The sequence below is a fragment of the Alosa alosa genome, chromosome 3 (genome assembly GCF_017589495.1).
Source record: "Alosa alosa isolate M-15738 ecotype Scorff River chromosome 3, AALO_Geno_1.1, whole genome shotgun sequence".
Taxonomy (NCBI): domain Eukaryota; kingdom Metazoa; phylum Chordata; class Actinopteri; order Clupeiformes; family Clupeidae; genus Alosa; species Alosa alosa.
The window spans coordinates 11,576,542-11,593,017 of record NC_063191.1 but is presented as its reverse complement, the minus strand read 5'-3'; the positions used below and the strand labels follow the sequence as shown (position 1 = coordinate 11,593,017).

General features: G+C 40.9%; 1 protein-coding gene across 3 annotated transcripts; it reads right to left on the bottom strand.

Moving 5' to 3' along the window:
• Positions 1 to 41: 41 nt before the first annotated feature.
• Positions 42 to 9,050, bottom strand: me3 (malic enzyme 3, NADP(+)-dependent, mitochondrial). 3 transcript variants are annotated; one of them, XM_048239772.1, is made up of 15 exons: positions 8,947 to 9,050; positions 8,283 to 8,500; positions 6,591 to 6,724; positions 5,984 to 6,133; positions 5,007 to 5,082; positions 4,606 to 4,767; positions 4,318 to 4,421; positions 4,096 to 4,205; positions 3,784 to 3,881; positions 3,374 to 3,487; positions 2,618 to 2,723; positions 2,003 to 2,145; positions 1,340 to 1,513; positions 1,039 to 1,137; positions 42 to 303 (listed from the first exon to the last, which is right to left on the bottom strand). In XM_048239772.1, the coding sequence occupies exons 2-15, from the start codon at positions 8,493 to 8,495 to the stop codon at positions 142 to 144; spliced, it is 1,845 nt and encodes a 614-aa protein (XP_048095729.1). In that variant the 5' UTR covers positions 8,496 to 8,500; positions 8,947 to 9,050; the 3' UTR covers positions 42 to 141. The 3 variants fall into 3 exon arrangements, with proteins under 3 accessions (XP_048095729.1, XP_048095730.1, XP_048095728.1); XM_048239773.1 differs by having other exon boundaries at positions 8,968 to 9,044; XM_048239771.1 differs by having other exon boundaries at positions 8,868 to 9,021.
• Positions 9,051 to 16,476: the final 7,426 nt, after the last annotated feature.

The window sequence follows — 16,476 nt, the reverse complement described above, 5'->3', positions numbered from 1 at the left end:
GCTTTCAGTATGCACTTTTCAGTCTCTGTCTATCCTCTATCCTTATTAAAAACAGAGCAGAGGATTTTGTGAGAGAGAGAGAGAGAGAGAGAGAAAAAAAAAGAGTGCGACCGTGGCATCAGTTCCGGCACTGGTAGCGGTCTACACATCCTGGACCTTCTGGGCGCCTACCGGCCAGTCGTAGCTGTCTAGGACGAAGGAATCGTAGTCGGCGTTGTAGACGTGGGACAGAATGAAAGCCTCCTTGTCCTTGGGTTCCGGGTACAGGGACGCAACGTTATTCCTGTAGGCATGGTCCACGAGCTGAAAGAGGAACATGCAATCAAATTAACAGGGTTGAGACACAATGCACTTTGAGGAAGAGTGACAAAGGCCACCGTTTTTTCTGTAATTCATTTAATTCATGCGTCATGACTACATGAGGCCTCCTCTTCATGTAGCTGCTCTAGCTTAGAACACAAACACTGCATTTGTCTGTATGAAGGTAATAGAGAGGGACTGTAAGCTAACGTTCTTATGAGGGGAGGGATTGTGTGCGTCACCCACGTAGCCGTCTAGCATTTGATCCAATAGCCATAAATAGCTACATTAACCACACAAACCTCTTAACCCAGTTTATAAAATAGACCAATATCTGAATATAGTCAAGCTCAATTTGAAAGTCTTTGTGCAATGGCATCATTCTTTCCTCTGCCGAGGGGAAAATAGGTGTGTAGGAGTTGAGTAGATATACAGTATTTTACAGTAAGTTATTCAGGCAGTTTTAGGTGCATTGCAGAATATAAAGTAAATAAAGTACCATGTTCAGTGGATGACATTGTGGTTTTATGAGTGAGTGTGGGCAGCCTGTGATATTACACTGTGGGAATGTTGTAGTTTATAGTACTAGTAAAATGTAGTAATTATATTACAGTGATATTTCAGCATATGTGTGGGGCGGTAATGAGACACTCAGAATTTAGCAATGCTAACATGGAAGCAGTACTAGGCAACATGGGTGGGTATAACAGGCATTTTGGAGATGGTGGAGGTTCTGACCTTGACGGCGATCTTGAAGGACACCTCCCTGATGGTGCTGAGAGGGGGGTAGAGTCTGCCCTCCGCCAGGTGCTCCTCTGTCACCATCTCTGCTATGGCCTGAGGCGGAGAGGAAGAGTTACTCAACATGCTGCTTTACAGCAGGTATGAATGAGGGAGGGTCGGAGCATTGGTTATTTTAAAGAAGCAAAATTAAGGTAGTAATGCTTTTGGACAGGCACTGCTCCCCTGTGTGCGTCTGTGTGTGTGTGTGTGTGTGTGTGTGTGTGTGGTGGAAAAGGGAAAAAAAAAAGCATCACACCTCGGCACTTTTAAGGAAGATGTCATCGGAGATGTGACGCACTCCGCAGGCGATGACACCCAGGGCAACTCCGGGGAAGACGTAAGCGTTGTTGCCCTGGCCGGGGTGGAATGTGCGGCCATCCGCCAGGGTCACCTTCTTAAAGGGGCTCCCGCTAGCAAAGATGCCCCTGCCCTGTCCAGACAGCACACAAGAGCGCTCAGTTGCAAATTTACTGCATCAGTTCACAAATGATTGGATAAACTGAACACAGAGAGGTAGTCAAGCAGAGAGAACTTTGACATTTAGCATCAAGGGTACATCCTGTTCAATACAAGATGATAAATGGCCAAAGGAAATCTGAAATCAATACTTATCATTAAGAAAAATGAGACGCTTTCTATAAGTAGGAATATAAACTAGACTAGTGCTGCCACAGCCAAATAGCTGAATATTACACTAAGCTTTTCACTGAATAAAACAATACAGATAGTAGGGCTGTAACTGACGATTATTTGACAGTCAATTAATTTATCCGTTATTTTATCAATTAATCAAGTAGTTTAATTAATAAAATGGTGACCAGAAAATGGTGGGAAAAAATTGATAATATAAAATAGTATTATATACAATAGTAACATAAAAAAGTTTTTCCTAAAGTTCAAGAAAATGTCCTCAGATTACCTCAGTGAGTTTATAGCACTGCTCTGCTGTGCACTCTGCTTTGCTAGTGGGGTTGCTCAGGGCGAAGATGATGGGTCTCTCGTTGAAGGATGCCATGTTCTTGATGATCTTCTCGGTGAAAGCACCTCCGATGGCCGCCACACCTAGAGCACAAAGCCGGACCAGGGCAGATCAGAACATGGTTTTATTAAAGCAACTAGTGGTTGAATTTTTAAATAATAAAAATTGTGGGAATGTATTTACTCAATGTATATTTATCATCACATGCCACAAAATCATCAATGTCATTCAGGTTTATCTTGAGGCACCTCTAGGTTTTGGTCATTTAAAATGAATTTAGTGCAATGCCAAATCTGTTGTTAATTGAATTGAAATTTGAATCTTGAATTTCCCCTTGGGGATCAATAAAGTATCTATCTATCTATCTATCTATCTATGGGACTGCGCTTTCTTCAGAACATGTGTTGCACATGGTCATTCAGGTGAATGGGCTGTGTTAATGAGGTGAATGGGCTGTGTTAATGAGGTGGAGCTGGGCTGTGTTAATGAGGCTGTACTGTATTGCTAGCCAGCTCTTCTCTTCCTCCTTTCTGGCAATCATTCTCCGCCGCTCACCGATGATAGCTGTGGGCTTGATGATCTCCACCACCTCCTCTAGGGTCTTCACCTGAGCGTGCTCATGAGCAAACTCTTCCTTCTCGTGGTTTAGGTTGCCACGACCCTAAGGATGAAATTACAATTTATTAATTAAATTGACATTTAAGGTTACTGACTGCATAGCCCGATTTCACCATCACCAAACTCATTTACTTTGTGACTAGGGTCTGTTCCAATAGGGTCTGGTCAACATTCCATTGAGCAAGTCCTGACTGGTTAAACCGGTTACACAGCCAAAGCATAGCAAATCTGTAGTACATACTCTTTTGTGTTCTAAACACCTACATCTCCTTCTACCGGTTACACAGCCATAGGGCAATTCCACGCAAAACGGTCACGTCCATAACGCCAACTAAATGCCACAGTATTTTCGCATGATTATGTGAAAAGTTTTTCATGTAAGTTCTACAACCAAGAGGAGTGAATGCTCAAATTTCAAGTAGTCATCATGCACATCATACCATACCATGGCATTGTGTTGGCGTTGTGGACGTGACAGTTTTGCGTAGAATTGCCCAATAGTAAATCAGTAGCACATACTCTTTGTGTTCTAGACACCTACATCTCCTTTGAGAACAATAAAGCAGGTCGGTCAGGTACAGCATGAACATGTGAAATCTTGATTTTCTAGAATATCAGATAAGGGCATTCACACCACATCTGTGACGGCTACACATGGTTCCCATACAGTATCTTCAGTCTCACATACTGTACCTTGACAATAAGGCCTTTGGAGTCGACCATCCAGATCTTCTTTGCTGCGTCTGCTTTGGATACTCCCTCCTTAGCCATGGCCATAATAAGCAGATGTGCAATGCCCAACGCAGCCTGGAGGGAGAAGCAGAGTCTGCATGTAAATTGCCATTTGTCTCTCGAAAACAAGGTTAGAGTCTCATTTCATTTCTCACTACAGTGTCTGATTTGATTTCCTTTTTGTAATGCATTTTTATTAAGTTAGTCTTAGAGAATTGGAACCATTAGGAGAAGACTACTTCCATTACAACTTGCGTCCATACTGTAGGTAGTGGTGCCATTTGGGCATGATTTGGCTCTCCGTGGTAAGAAAAAAGCTACTGTTTTATCGTAACACTCAAACAAGTGAGAGGGATTTGGTTGCTACCTACCTCTCCAGCTCCCTGGAACACAAATGTGTGGTCAGACAACTTGTTCTTGGTGATCTTCAGAGCGGCCAGAACTCCTGCCACAGCAACAGAGGCTGTGCCTGAGATCAATTCAGACAGAATGACAGAGAGAGAGAGAGAGAGACACAGACAAACAGAAGGTACAGATTCAGGTACAAGGTACACATTAGGTAGGGGGTGGGTGTCATCCAAAGCGGTTATCAGGATATCTGTGTACACCACAATTAAACCAGTGGTCTAGAGTTTACAAAAAAATATTGAACTAGAAGTCTGATGAAGTCCAATGAACTTTACCTTGGATATCATCATTGAAGGAGCAGTAGTGGTTTCGGTATTTATTGAGAATTCTGAAGGCATTGGCGTTGGCAAAGTCCTCAAATTGAATTAGGCAGTTCATTCCATACCTACACAAGATAGATAACAGACCATTCATGTCAACATCTGGTCTGTTGTGGGGGGGGTGTACGTAATAGAAAGGGACAAAGGGAAGTTCTCATTTAGCAGTAATCCACTTACTTGTCGGTTACGGCCTGCATGAACTCATCAATGAGATCATCGTACTCTTTCCCACGTATTCTCTTGTGTTTCAGCCCAATGTACAGAGGGTCGTCCAGAAGAGACTAATGGAAAATCAGAAGCCAACTACTTCAAAAACAGCACAACAAACTGATGCCCCTTTATTTTAATGTCCATAATGTTTTACATTTAGTGTTTGCTTTGACTTCTCCTTTCCCACCCCCTGCACACTTAACCAACCCACTAAAGCAGTGGCCCTGGCTGCATCAGACTGACATACCACAGTACCTGGTTATCGGTGCCAACATCCAGCAGCACTGGCAGACACTGCTGGGGTGGCACTCCTCCACATGCTGTGTACAGGGCTAGCTTGCCCACGGGGATGCCCATGCCATAGCTGCCCAGGTCACCAAGGCCCAGGATACGCTCACCATCTGTCACCACAATGGCCTGCATGCAAATAAGTAAAATGATATATACATATACCATCAAGACACAACATTTAAAGCAAGTATGAACAAAAGCATATGTTCAAATTTACACATATGTACATAGGTGAAAACTATGAATTACTATGTATGTCATGTTTATCAATATATTTATATACACATTAGTATGACTGATGTATAGTTGTAAAATAGCAGAGGTTTGAATGTGCAGGACATCATGAAGGAAACTCATTCAGATACCTTGATGTTCTCCTCTGGCCAAGAGTTCAGCACTGTAGCGATATGGCCTTTGTCATGAATGGTGATAAAGAGACCTCTGGTGGAGAAAAGGGGAACAGCCACACATTTAGCACAAAATATGTCTTCATGATTAAATACAGGATGGTCAGTTTTAGGGGTAATGATCTCTTTATATGTGAGGCTACACTTTCATGACATAAGTAGAAATATATCCAAAGAACTTGCCTTTTATTGTCTACATGAATACAAATGTGATGTGAAATCTGACCAAGCCAACCAAGAGCATATGTCTGGACTCAGACTCTGGACCATTTCTGTCAATTTGTGGCCTTAGGTCAGAAAGAATGTGATTTATAGCCACCAAGATTACCACAGGCCAACCACATGACAGTGACCTCTATGGAAACTGTATGATTGAGTCGGTCATATGCTGTTTTTTCTTTCTTGCTCATTTGTGGATTTTTCTTTTTTTTATTCCTACTTAGCAGGAAGAGTACTCTTCTCTCCACATCATTCATCTTGACAGCAACTAACTTGCATGGGACAAACAGCAGTGGGGAGAGTCGAGACATGCAATTTAATTGCCATTTCTCCATTTAATCGACATCTCAAGCAATATTCTAGCTGTACTTCCACTAAATGTCATTGTTTCTGAACACACAGACATATATGCAGATATAATGCAGGTGTGTGTCTACATAAACAGATAATTAAGCAAATGTGAATCTAAACAATAAAAGGGAAATCAGTCAGACCTTAGGAAAAACAGTAAGCATCAAGACCTGTGGTGTGATCACGGCCTTAATTCCTCCAAAACTGTGAGTGCATGCAGAGCTCTTGGTTGGTCTTTGGTTGGTGTGTGAGTGATCATTTGTATCAGTGTAAGAGGCTTAAATACGCATTGTGCTACAGGGTGTGATTTAGAGATTAGCTCACACCCTGTGTGTTATAAACAGATAACCTCCTCTCCTCCTCACCTGGGTCTGCGGAAGGCCAAGCCGTACTGCTGGCAGGCCAAGCCCACGGTAGGCGTGTAAACAATGGGCATGAACTCTTCGATGTCTGACGTCAGCAGCCGGTAGAAGAGCTTCTCGTTACGGTCCTGTAGCGTCATCAGCAAGATGTACCTGGGAAGGTTGATGGTGGATGGGAGAAGAGAGAATAAATATTTCAGTACAGTATTTGGTTGAATAGACACTCTGTCCTTGCACCAATGAGAAATTCCACAGCAAACCGTTTCAGCAGTAACTAACAACCTGTCAGCAGTAGAGTTTGCAACAGCATGTGCATGGGGGCTTAACTCTTTATTATGCACCATGTTAACCAGCTACACAACATGCACACACCACAGGACAAGGTGCTATAAATCAAACCTTACATATGCAAAGCATTTTACCATCACACACAGTTTGTGAGTTGATTACAAAGTTTGTGTGTGTGTATGTGTGTGTGTACAGTATGTACACACACACACACACACACAGTGTTTGTGTGGTGTCAGTCTAAAAAAAAACACGTGCTACAAGTGTCACCCATGACACACTTGTGTCTAATCAGATGTGTGGGAGGGGGGTGTCAGCTTACTTGTCGAGGGGGTTGGTGCGTGTCTCATAGCTCTTCATGACCCGCAGCACCTGGACGTCTTGCGTTAGGAAGCAGGGGGGCAGCAGGCCGTGGATGCCCAGCTGCAGACGTTCCTCCAGAGTGAACGCCATGCCCTGTACACATCCAGCAGCACCAGCATCTCTTAGTCTAATGTCTAAATCTGCATTTACCGGCGCGAGTTGTCTATTTTAGGGATGCACCAAAATATCACCCCAACATTGGCATCAGCGGATATTGGCCTTGTTGACTGGTATCGTCCTATAAGCAAATAACATGATATTTACAGATGGCAGGGACTGATGTTTTTTTTTGTTATGTTGCATCAACTAGCTAGATGTTGTGTTATGTGTGGACTGGCGCATACAGAGATCGAGCTATGAAGAGCTGAAATAGTTCAAAAATGGTTACTTTTTATAATTAATATTTTTGTTTTCCCTGCCACTAAAGGGTATAATCAACAACAAACACAAAGTAAACAAACAAGTGTACAGGTGCCTACTTGGCAACTAAAGGCCCTCAACTGAACTACATTTCATTAATGGCTTCAAATCTGTTTAATGGGTTTGGCCAAAAACTATCCAACAGGCACTTTGGTGATATTGCAGCCTGCAGCCACCAGGCAAGGCATACCCATCTGGGCACCCCCAACAATGTGGTTCATATTAAACCACCATAATTTAAGGCACCGGGGTGTGTTTCAGATCTTGGCCAGGTTTCCAGACAAGAGGGGGGTGATACGCCACATGTCGGTGCTATTTATTTCTGTCCAATAGAATGGCTTTCTGGCCATCCTCCCCTACTCACTTCTATACTGTACACATACTCCTACATTCACATACTCCTACATACACATAGACATACACACTCACTCTCTGGCACTGTGTGCACTTCCTTCTGTTTTAAACATGAAGACATTACGGATCTATTTGGACCTCTAGATAGTCAAAGGAGGATATCCTGGAGAAGTGAAGCTCTTGCTCGTGGCCAGCAGTTAATAACCACAGCATAAGCAGTTCTCAAAAGTAAAAAACACATCCTGTTAAAATTGCTCTTGAGCAAAATCTTCCAGAGAGTGTGAAAAATTACTTAACAAATCTGACAGCTCAACTAAAAAAATAATCTATGCTACTTCAGATATTTCTCTCCTTTTTATAAACATTTTAAGCAATAGTTTATTTATTATGTTCTAGTGATGTCAATTATAGACATCAAGAAATAAGTCTTCCTCCCCGGTAATCACAATCTTCATCCAGCAAAGACCCTTCACCCTACATTTCTTCTCAAAGCACCCAAAGGACTGAGCTTTGTGACACAGAGTGCCATGCATATCACTAGATTTGTACAGCTTTGTAGAGAAGTACAGCTGAACTATCTTTATCCCTTTGCAATAAAACTGCTATCTAACAGGTATTTATGCCAACTGACCTGTGGACTTGCCTCCCTTAATGTTATAATAGTTCAAGTGACCTAAGATGTCTCGGTGACCGGGAGACTATTGCAGGAGGTGTGTGCTGTTCACCTGGCTGAACTTAGATAATTGTTCCCTCAGCAAAATTGGACAGGATGCCAGGGTTAAGATAACTCTTATCTACACGAATCTTTTTTCCTTTTCGTAGTGGCACTAGCACTCCCAAGTTAAAATTCCCTCTGTTTTGCTGACAAACACATTACCTTGTTAAGATGTGGATTTCTGGTGATATCATAGCCTCGCTTCTTGGTGCTAACGCTGCGGTTAGCCCCCGAGTGGCAGACCCGTACTGTCCCTAAGATGGTATTGTCTATCCCGCGAGTGACAGGGTGACCTGGCGGGCTGGCGAGCAACCGTAGAGCGCTCGTGGTGCGTCTGCACAGCGATAGAACACTTCTCCCTGGTACAGAGTTCATGTTTCCTGAAAATAAGATGGAGATTTGATGACATACTACACAAATAACCCAATACGTCTGAAATATTTGTATGACAACCCTTCTCAAGTTCAATAAGTTTGCCCTCCAAAATCGTAAACAACATAGGGGCCTCGGTAACGTGAACTGCCGAGTTCGACATGTCTCACAAAAGGGTTCAATTAATTAAGCAGCTGGTCCCAAAATGTTGTAGTTTTGATAGAAGGCCGGTAACAGATCATCACATCCCAACCATCTTCATTTCGTGCAATCATTAACATGTGTTTCGTACAAACAAAGGTAGTCTATTCCCAACATGATTGGGTTCTCTTCTTAATCCAGTTAGCTAGCTAGTTAGCAAAATAAGTAGCCTACCTGAGAAGATCAACCAGGCACTTTCTTCTGCTAGCCTACAGTAAAGATGCGCGCATAGAGTAGTTTAAACAATAACTACCTGGTCCAGGCTGCCGCGTACCTTATCTGCGGATGCTGCTGCTGCTGCAATCGGTAAGAACAGCTGATACAAGCTTGTTTGACATTGACGCTTCACTTTTCTGCTTAGGACCCGCCTTGTAAGATGAATCCACCAATCAGAGACAGGGAAAGTCTATACCGACAGCCACCCTCAGGACCTTGCCAAATAAATGATATATGTCCATCTCCCACTGCTCTTTGTGAAGAGTCCATTCTGTCGGCCAGAAATAAATTGATTCACCTGGGTCTTGAATCTGGGATATTTTTATTAGGCAATTAAAGGAGCCTAGTTCCAAGATGACTATGCATTTTACGCGAATATAGTTCCCAATTCATACTTAAAACACAATCATTTTGTTTCACAACAAGCAGAGCCTGTCTCCCTTATTAGACATTCCCTGCAAGTCTCCAAATGTTTATGGAATGACACAACCGCTTGAATTTAAAGAAGTAAACATGCCACATGCAGTACATACACACACAAACAAATGCACAGCACACATAGTAGACAGGTCATCTGCTGGAAACATTAGGCCTAGTTTTTGGTCAAAGTTTCTCCATGGATTCCTGGTCAGAACTAGCGCCGCTTAAGCGCCGCTAGGGGCGCGTCTAGATTTCTAGGCACAGTTCCTTCTGTGGTTCCACATGAGGGCGCTCGTCCACGAGTGCAGAAAGCATGGAGGTCTATGGAGCTGTACCCCTCAAAATCCACTTTTCTTGGGATATAATTTTTTTTCAAGTAATTTGAGTATTGCATTCGAAAGGGGAGGCAAAGAAAATACACTTGGTTGAGTATTATATTTTTTAAAGTCACTTAATTGCTCTAAAAAGCCTTTCAAATGTGTCAATGACGTCATTCATTAGCACAATGCTAGCGTGTTATGTGCAACAACGACCCAACCTGTAAGAAATCAAAAGGACATAAGTACTCGTTCATTCAACTTTTGACCTATAACCCATGTTGAAGTTATACAAACTACAATCAAATCTGAGATTTGTCAACGACAATCAGGTGAAAGAGACCAATTCATTCTGCACTCATGGCGATCGCCCCAGTGGAACTCTGGTGGAACTGCATCCAAAATTCGGTACAATGGGACTTAATACGGAGTGGCAAGGCTCTCCGTAGACGGGCTCTGTCATTACATAATGCAGCTAACATTAGCCTACATGCTGCAACACAGGTATGAAATATATTATGTTTTAGTGAGTGTCCAAAGGGGTGAAAGCCACTTTAAATCGGGTCACATTATTGACTGTTGTGTGTCCGAGAGTCAGTTTGTGGGTTTTGTAAGGGCCAGCATGAGGGACAAGACCTACAAAGTTGTGGTGAGTTAAGCCAGAGACTTTCTAATGAGGAGACACAGCACTCAAAAAATACTCCATAGAAATGCATGAGGCTAGTTTGTCACGTTGTCTACACATATCCCACCCCTTCCTCGGCAAACCGTCGACATGTGAATACATTGAGCCAATCATATGGTGTGTTGTGAAGACATCGTGCCAATCATGTGTTGTGATCTCGTCGCTGGAGCAAGCCTTGCGCACGCGCAGTTCGACCCAAAGACTGTGCCCGATGAGTGCCCATAAAACGTTGGTATATGGCCGCCGAGTGGAGGGACTTGCCTAAATGGATTTTGGTTAAGCAGGGAGGTTGGTAACGTTAATGCTGCTAGCAGTGCTAGTTAACATTAGCTAGGCTACTGTAGCCTTCATACTGTATGATTCATATCAATCATTAACCTAGGAATACTTCGTGCATTTAATGAACATTTTGTGTAATAATTCACGGCAAATTAATAAACTGAATATGGTGGTCCAAGAGCAGACCATGCACCATTCCATGCATCAGCCCGACTGAGCAGTGATGACAGCATAGGATGAGTCAGGTAATGTTACGAACCACTGCCGTTAACGTTAACCGCTTTCACACACACACGATATAAAATACACGATGATGAATATAAAATTCAATATCAAAACACTATTATTTACACGATTACTCCTGAAATAACTGCTATTAACTGCACAATCACTATATAAAAATCACTGTTTGGAGGAAAGGGTTCGCGTGCTGTCGCCGGTTGGAAAATGGCAAAAATAAATCGCGCCGAATTTGCCTACATTATTCAGTGAGGCGCGGTGGTTTATTAGTCCAGGCAATCTGTGAGAAAAAAATCACCCAATCCAAAACTAATTGCAACAGAAATGATTTTTGTTGTATTCAGTTCATGAAACCTTCCCATATCACATACCAAAAGTCCATAAAAAAATCCAAGTGGTGGAACATTGTCAAAATTGGAATTATTTGTGCATAGGTCAATGGCGAAAAGCTGCACCTTTGGCAGTTTTATTGAACTTTCATAGCACAGGGGATATGTGAAAATTAGGTCAAATTCTTTCATAAAGGCATGAAACTTGGTGAACGTGTACAGTTTGGAGCCCTGAACATTTTCAGATATAAAACCATAATCAAAAAACCCTAATGGCCGCCGTGGCAACCATTAAATGTTCCACTATAACTGAATTACGCCTATATTCTTCATTATATCTCCTGAACTAAACTCAGAACAAGTGATGCCTACAGGGATGAGCAGTATTTATTACATGTATTCCATATTGCAAATACAAAATATATCGTATATTCATAATTTGTATTTGACTGGGTTGAACTGGGTTGAAAAAAACGGCTTCGTATTTTGTATCAAAATACTTTATAGGTATGTATTTTTGTAGTTTAAAATATTGAAAAATATTTTTGGTAAAACCAATACTTTTGGTGATGTGATGACATCATAACTGACTGGTGCTGACTTAGAAATTTGCCCACACTTGTGATAATATTGAGATGCAGGAAGATGATCCAGTGCAAGTTGAGTAACTTTAGGCGGGTCAATATAGGGTTCAACATCAAAACAATTGATACAAAAGTTTTTTTTTATGGATTCTGGTTCTGTTAGACATGCTAAATAACATACTAAAAATCTAGTAAAATCTGACCTTGAGAAATAATGCCCACCAAAATGGCTGCCAAGAGGTTAGAATGGCTATGGGCCCTATCATGACAGTCAACAGCACGGCGCAAAGCATATAATCATCATGATGCAACACATATTTCTATTGTACACTCAAGTTTTTCGTCATGCCTGTCTCTTTTATTGAGCAATGCACCAAGAGGTGTAGCCATTAACGACCTAAGGAGGGGTCTAGCGCATTATCTAAAAATCGCTATCGTACACTACCTAAAACGCATTACGCCACTGAGCAAGAAATACCTGGTCAGAAATCCATGGCGAGTTGTTTATATGTTATTTAAGAGTGCATTATCAACAGTGATGGGCGGGTGCACAACTACACCCTGCTTTACTCGTCCACAGGAACGTGCACCAGCGCACATCCATGCAAAACATTACAAATTACTCGATTACAGTGGAACATAATTATAATAAAGATATCAGGAAATACGTCTCACAATGAGTAGTTATTAACCATCATTTGCAAATTGTTTATGACAGTTAAAAGTGAATAGGCGAGAGGCACATATGGAGTACATCTAAAGACGCACTGTCACAAGATGTAAGCAACTCCTCTGCAGGATAAATGTCCTTAGGTTTCTTATTCAGTCATTTAAACACTATTGGGGTAAGTGTTGTCTCTTTCAGGCTATTTTGTCAATGGTAACCTATTGTCAGTCAATAGCGTAATTAACTGTTTTGTCGTTGACTATGACACCACAGAGAAGTTCGTTTTACTTTGCCAATGAGTTCAAATAATAGACGAGTGCAGATACGTTTATAGGCTATACTCTGCTAGGTTTTAGTAAAGCATGGTTTAGTGGAATACCTGTTCCACACGGTCTCAGCAGATTCCTTCAAATGCGCCGCTGACTATCACAATACTGATGCGCTGTTTGAAGTCCAACTCCTTGCTGTTAAAGGGAATGACAGATGTCACTCTCATTGGTTTAAAGGATGTTACGCCCAAAACACACCCATGACTAACTAAGAAACATAAGATCCACCTTTTTGTGCCAGGTGCCGGACTTTTGAAAACAAAACCACACCCAATGTGGACTGGACAAACCCCTAAGCTATTTGCTAGTGACCATGCGTATTAGGCAAATATAGCCCTATATCTCAATTACTATTCAGCCCACAGGGGTGAATCTGAGGACAAATGATGGTCAAAATAAACAATAATATGATTTTAAATGTTAACATTGAACATTTTGGAATGCTCTACCTTTTTCAGCGATATTTAAATCAATGTGTTTTAATACAGAGTAAATGCAATACAGGAATATGTACCATGTCCAAGGCATGGAGGAAGATAATACTTAACTGGTATTATATCTAATCTAGAGGGCATATGCTTTTAGAAAATATATAGTTTAGGGTGGTTAATCTGTTTTCCCTGGACATTATAGGCCAAAATGTATCCACTTTACACTAGATTCGCCTTTACAGAATAGAGGGGAATGTATTGTGCATGGCATGGAGGAAGATAAGACATGTTTTAAATTGTGTAATATCTCATCTAGAGGGTATATGCTTTCAGAAAATATATAGTTTAGGGTGTTTAATTTGTTTCCCCCGGACAGTATAGGCCAAAATGTATCCACTGTACACTAGATTCGCCTATGCAGAATAGAGGGCAATGTGTTGTGCATGGCATGGAGGACGATGAGACATGTCTTAACTGGTGTTATATCTCATCTACAAGTAATATGCTTTCAGGAAATATATAGTTTAGGGTATTTAATCTGTTTTCCATAGACAGTATAGGCTAAAATGTATCCGCTTTACACTAGATTCGCCTATACAGAATATAGGGCAATGTATGTGCATGGCATGGAGGAAGATGGGAAATGCCTTAAATGGTGTTATATCTCCTCTAGAGGGTTTTGTGCTTTCAGAAAATATATAGTTTAGGGTGTTTAATTTGCTTTCCCTAGACTAGGGTTTCTCAACGGGGGCGGTACCGCCCCCTGGAGGGCGTTCATACAACCTAGGGGGGCGCTGGGAACGTGAGAGTCCATGGTTCACATATTTTTGGTGCAAAAATAGGCTACCTGAAATAAATAGGCTATTTTCATTCATGGGTTTCTAACCCCTCTACCGTCCCAGCTACATTTTACTGTTTATCTATGCTCAGTGGTCATACAGTGCAGTTCGGGCCTGCACACGCCCGGAGTCACGTCCCCAGCCCCACTCACTGTTGTTCTGCAGCTGCTCTGACCGTAGTCTTCACGAAAAGACCGTTGCTAATCAAATACGAAATATAGGCCTAAACAGGCCTCACGCGCAGAATCTGTTTCGTGATTGGTTGGATTGTTGCGATGTGCATATGTTGTTCACGTGATGTGCACTTGATTTTTGTCCATGATAAAATGACACGTCTTGTTGCCTACATTTAATGTTCCTATTGATTTAAAAAAAAATCATTACAACCAATGCTGATGTGGTAGTGTTTTTTTTTTTTTACCCAACCAGTCTCCTATTGCTTCTAACAGTGGGCTAAATCTGCTTAATAATAAAATAGGCTCATAGGGACATTTTCTTATAATACCAAAACAGACAGAAATTGGCCAATTTAAGCAATATAGCATGAGTGTGGTGGCCTATAGCACGAGGGGTTTTTTTTTAAAAAAAAAATGTATTGTGTGTGTGTGTGGGGCATCAAAGTAAGGTCATGGGGCTTTGCTCAAAAAAGGTTGAGATGGTCAAAATAAACAATAATATGATTTTAAATGTTAACATTGAACATTTTGGAATGCTCTAAAATATTTAAATCAATGTGTTTTAATACAGAGTAAATGCAATACAGGAATATGTACCATGTCCAAGGCATGGAGGAAGATAATACTTAACTGGTATTATATCTAATCTAGAGGGCATATGCTTTTAGAAAATATATAGTTTAGGGTGGTTAATCTGTTTTCCCTAGACAGTATATGTCAAAATGTGTCCGCTTTACACTAGATTCGCTTATACAGAATAGAGGCCAATGTATTGTGCATGGCATGGAGGAAGATGGGACATGTCCTAATTGGTATAATATCACTTCTAGAGGTTATATGCTTTTAGAAAATATATAGTTTATGATGTTTAATTTGTTTCCCTTAATAGTGCAGGCCAAAATGTATCAGCTGTTCACTTGATTTGCCTATACAGAATAGAGGAGTATGTATTATGCATGGTATGGAGGAAGATGGGACATAAGTTGATTAATGCTATATTTCATGTACAGGGCATATGCTTTTAGAATATGTATAGTTTTGGCTGTTCTATGATTTTGGTAAAACCATGACCCATGCATAGGCATGAATTTTATTAATCTTAAACTATATTTATTAGTATAGCATGCACCTTTTGCTAGACGTCACAACAGTAGTCACCTCTTTGGAGGCTAGCTGCAGTTATCTGCACCTTTCTGTCGAATTTGGACATTATCATGTACATCTTCAACTTTGCCTTTACAATTTTCCTTCATTCATTCCCTTACATAAGCATACTGTGCTGTCTAATTACTGTTTTAGCCAAAATTGTGCAAAGTAAAGAGGGATCATACAGGCCCCTCTGATTGGACAGACAGTCTATCAGTCAACCCCCGGACAAGAGGTCAATTACTATACAAGTCTATAAGTCTTGGAAAATGATGGACTGATACTTTCATGTGATATACTGTATATGATTCAGTGACCTCTAAATCAGACCACCAAAAACACTTTCCTACTGTAGGCTGAATAATGCTTAACTATGTGTTTGTACAACTTTAACATTGTGGAACACTTAAATGCAAAAACACACAAATGTGAAAATAAATTCTGTTGCAATTTGTTTTGGGTCAGACCTTACTTTGCCTAGACTATATGGGAGGAGTAGTTCCTTCGCTCGGAAATGAAAATATGTACACAGTCTTGTACCTTTGACTTTTTTTGGATTTTCTCTTCGTTTTTTCACTCGAAATGATATGTTGTATGCTTATGAGTTATGCCGGAGCTGGTTAGCCTAAGACATGGTGTAAAACTCTTTAGATACGGATTTTTCCAAACATCAATGGGACAAATGAATGGGAATCTTACATCCGGCACCTAACCGCATTTTGGCTGTGGGCGGGACTGTGCAGCTCTATTGGAACAGATTAAAACTTGGGGCCTGTTGAATTTTGTCCAAAAATCCAATATGGCCGCCGTATTCCAGAATGGCACATTTTTACACACTATTTGCTATGCTATGGACATTTCCGGTAAAAACAGTGTAATTTTAGCAAAACACTGTCCCTTTCTATTAAATACATATTTACAGAGGTTAACTGATGATTTTAAAACCCAAAGTATTTTTCTAAAAATTTTAAATCATTAAAAAATTATAATTTTGTCAGATATTTGTCAAATATCAGAAATCATCAAATTACCTTCAAACATAAACCTCTTACAGGTTAAATACAGTTCAAATAAATGGGTACTTTAACTTAAACAGATTAAAACATATGGCATTTAGACATTTTC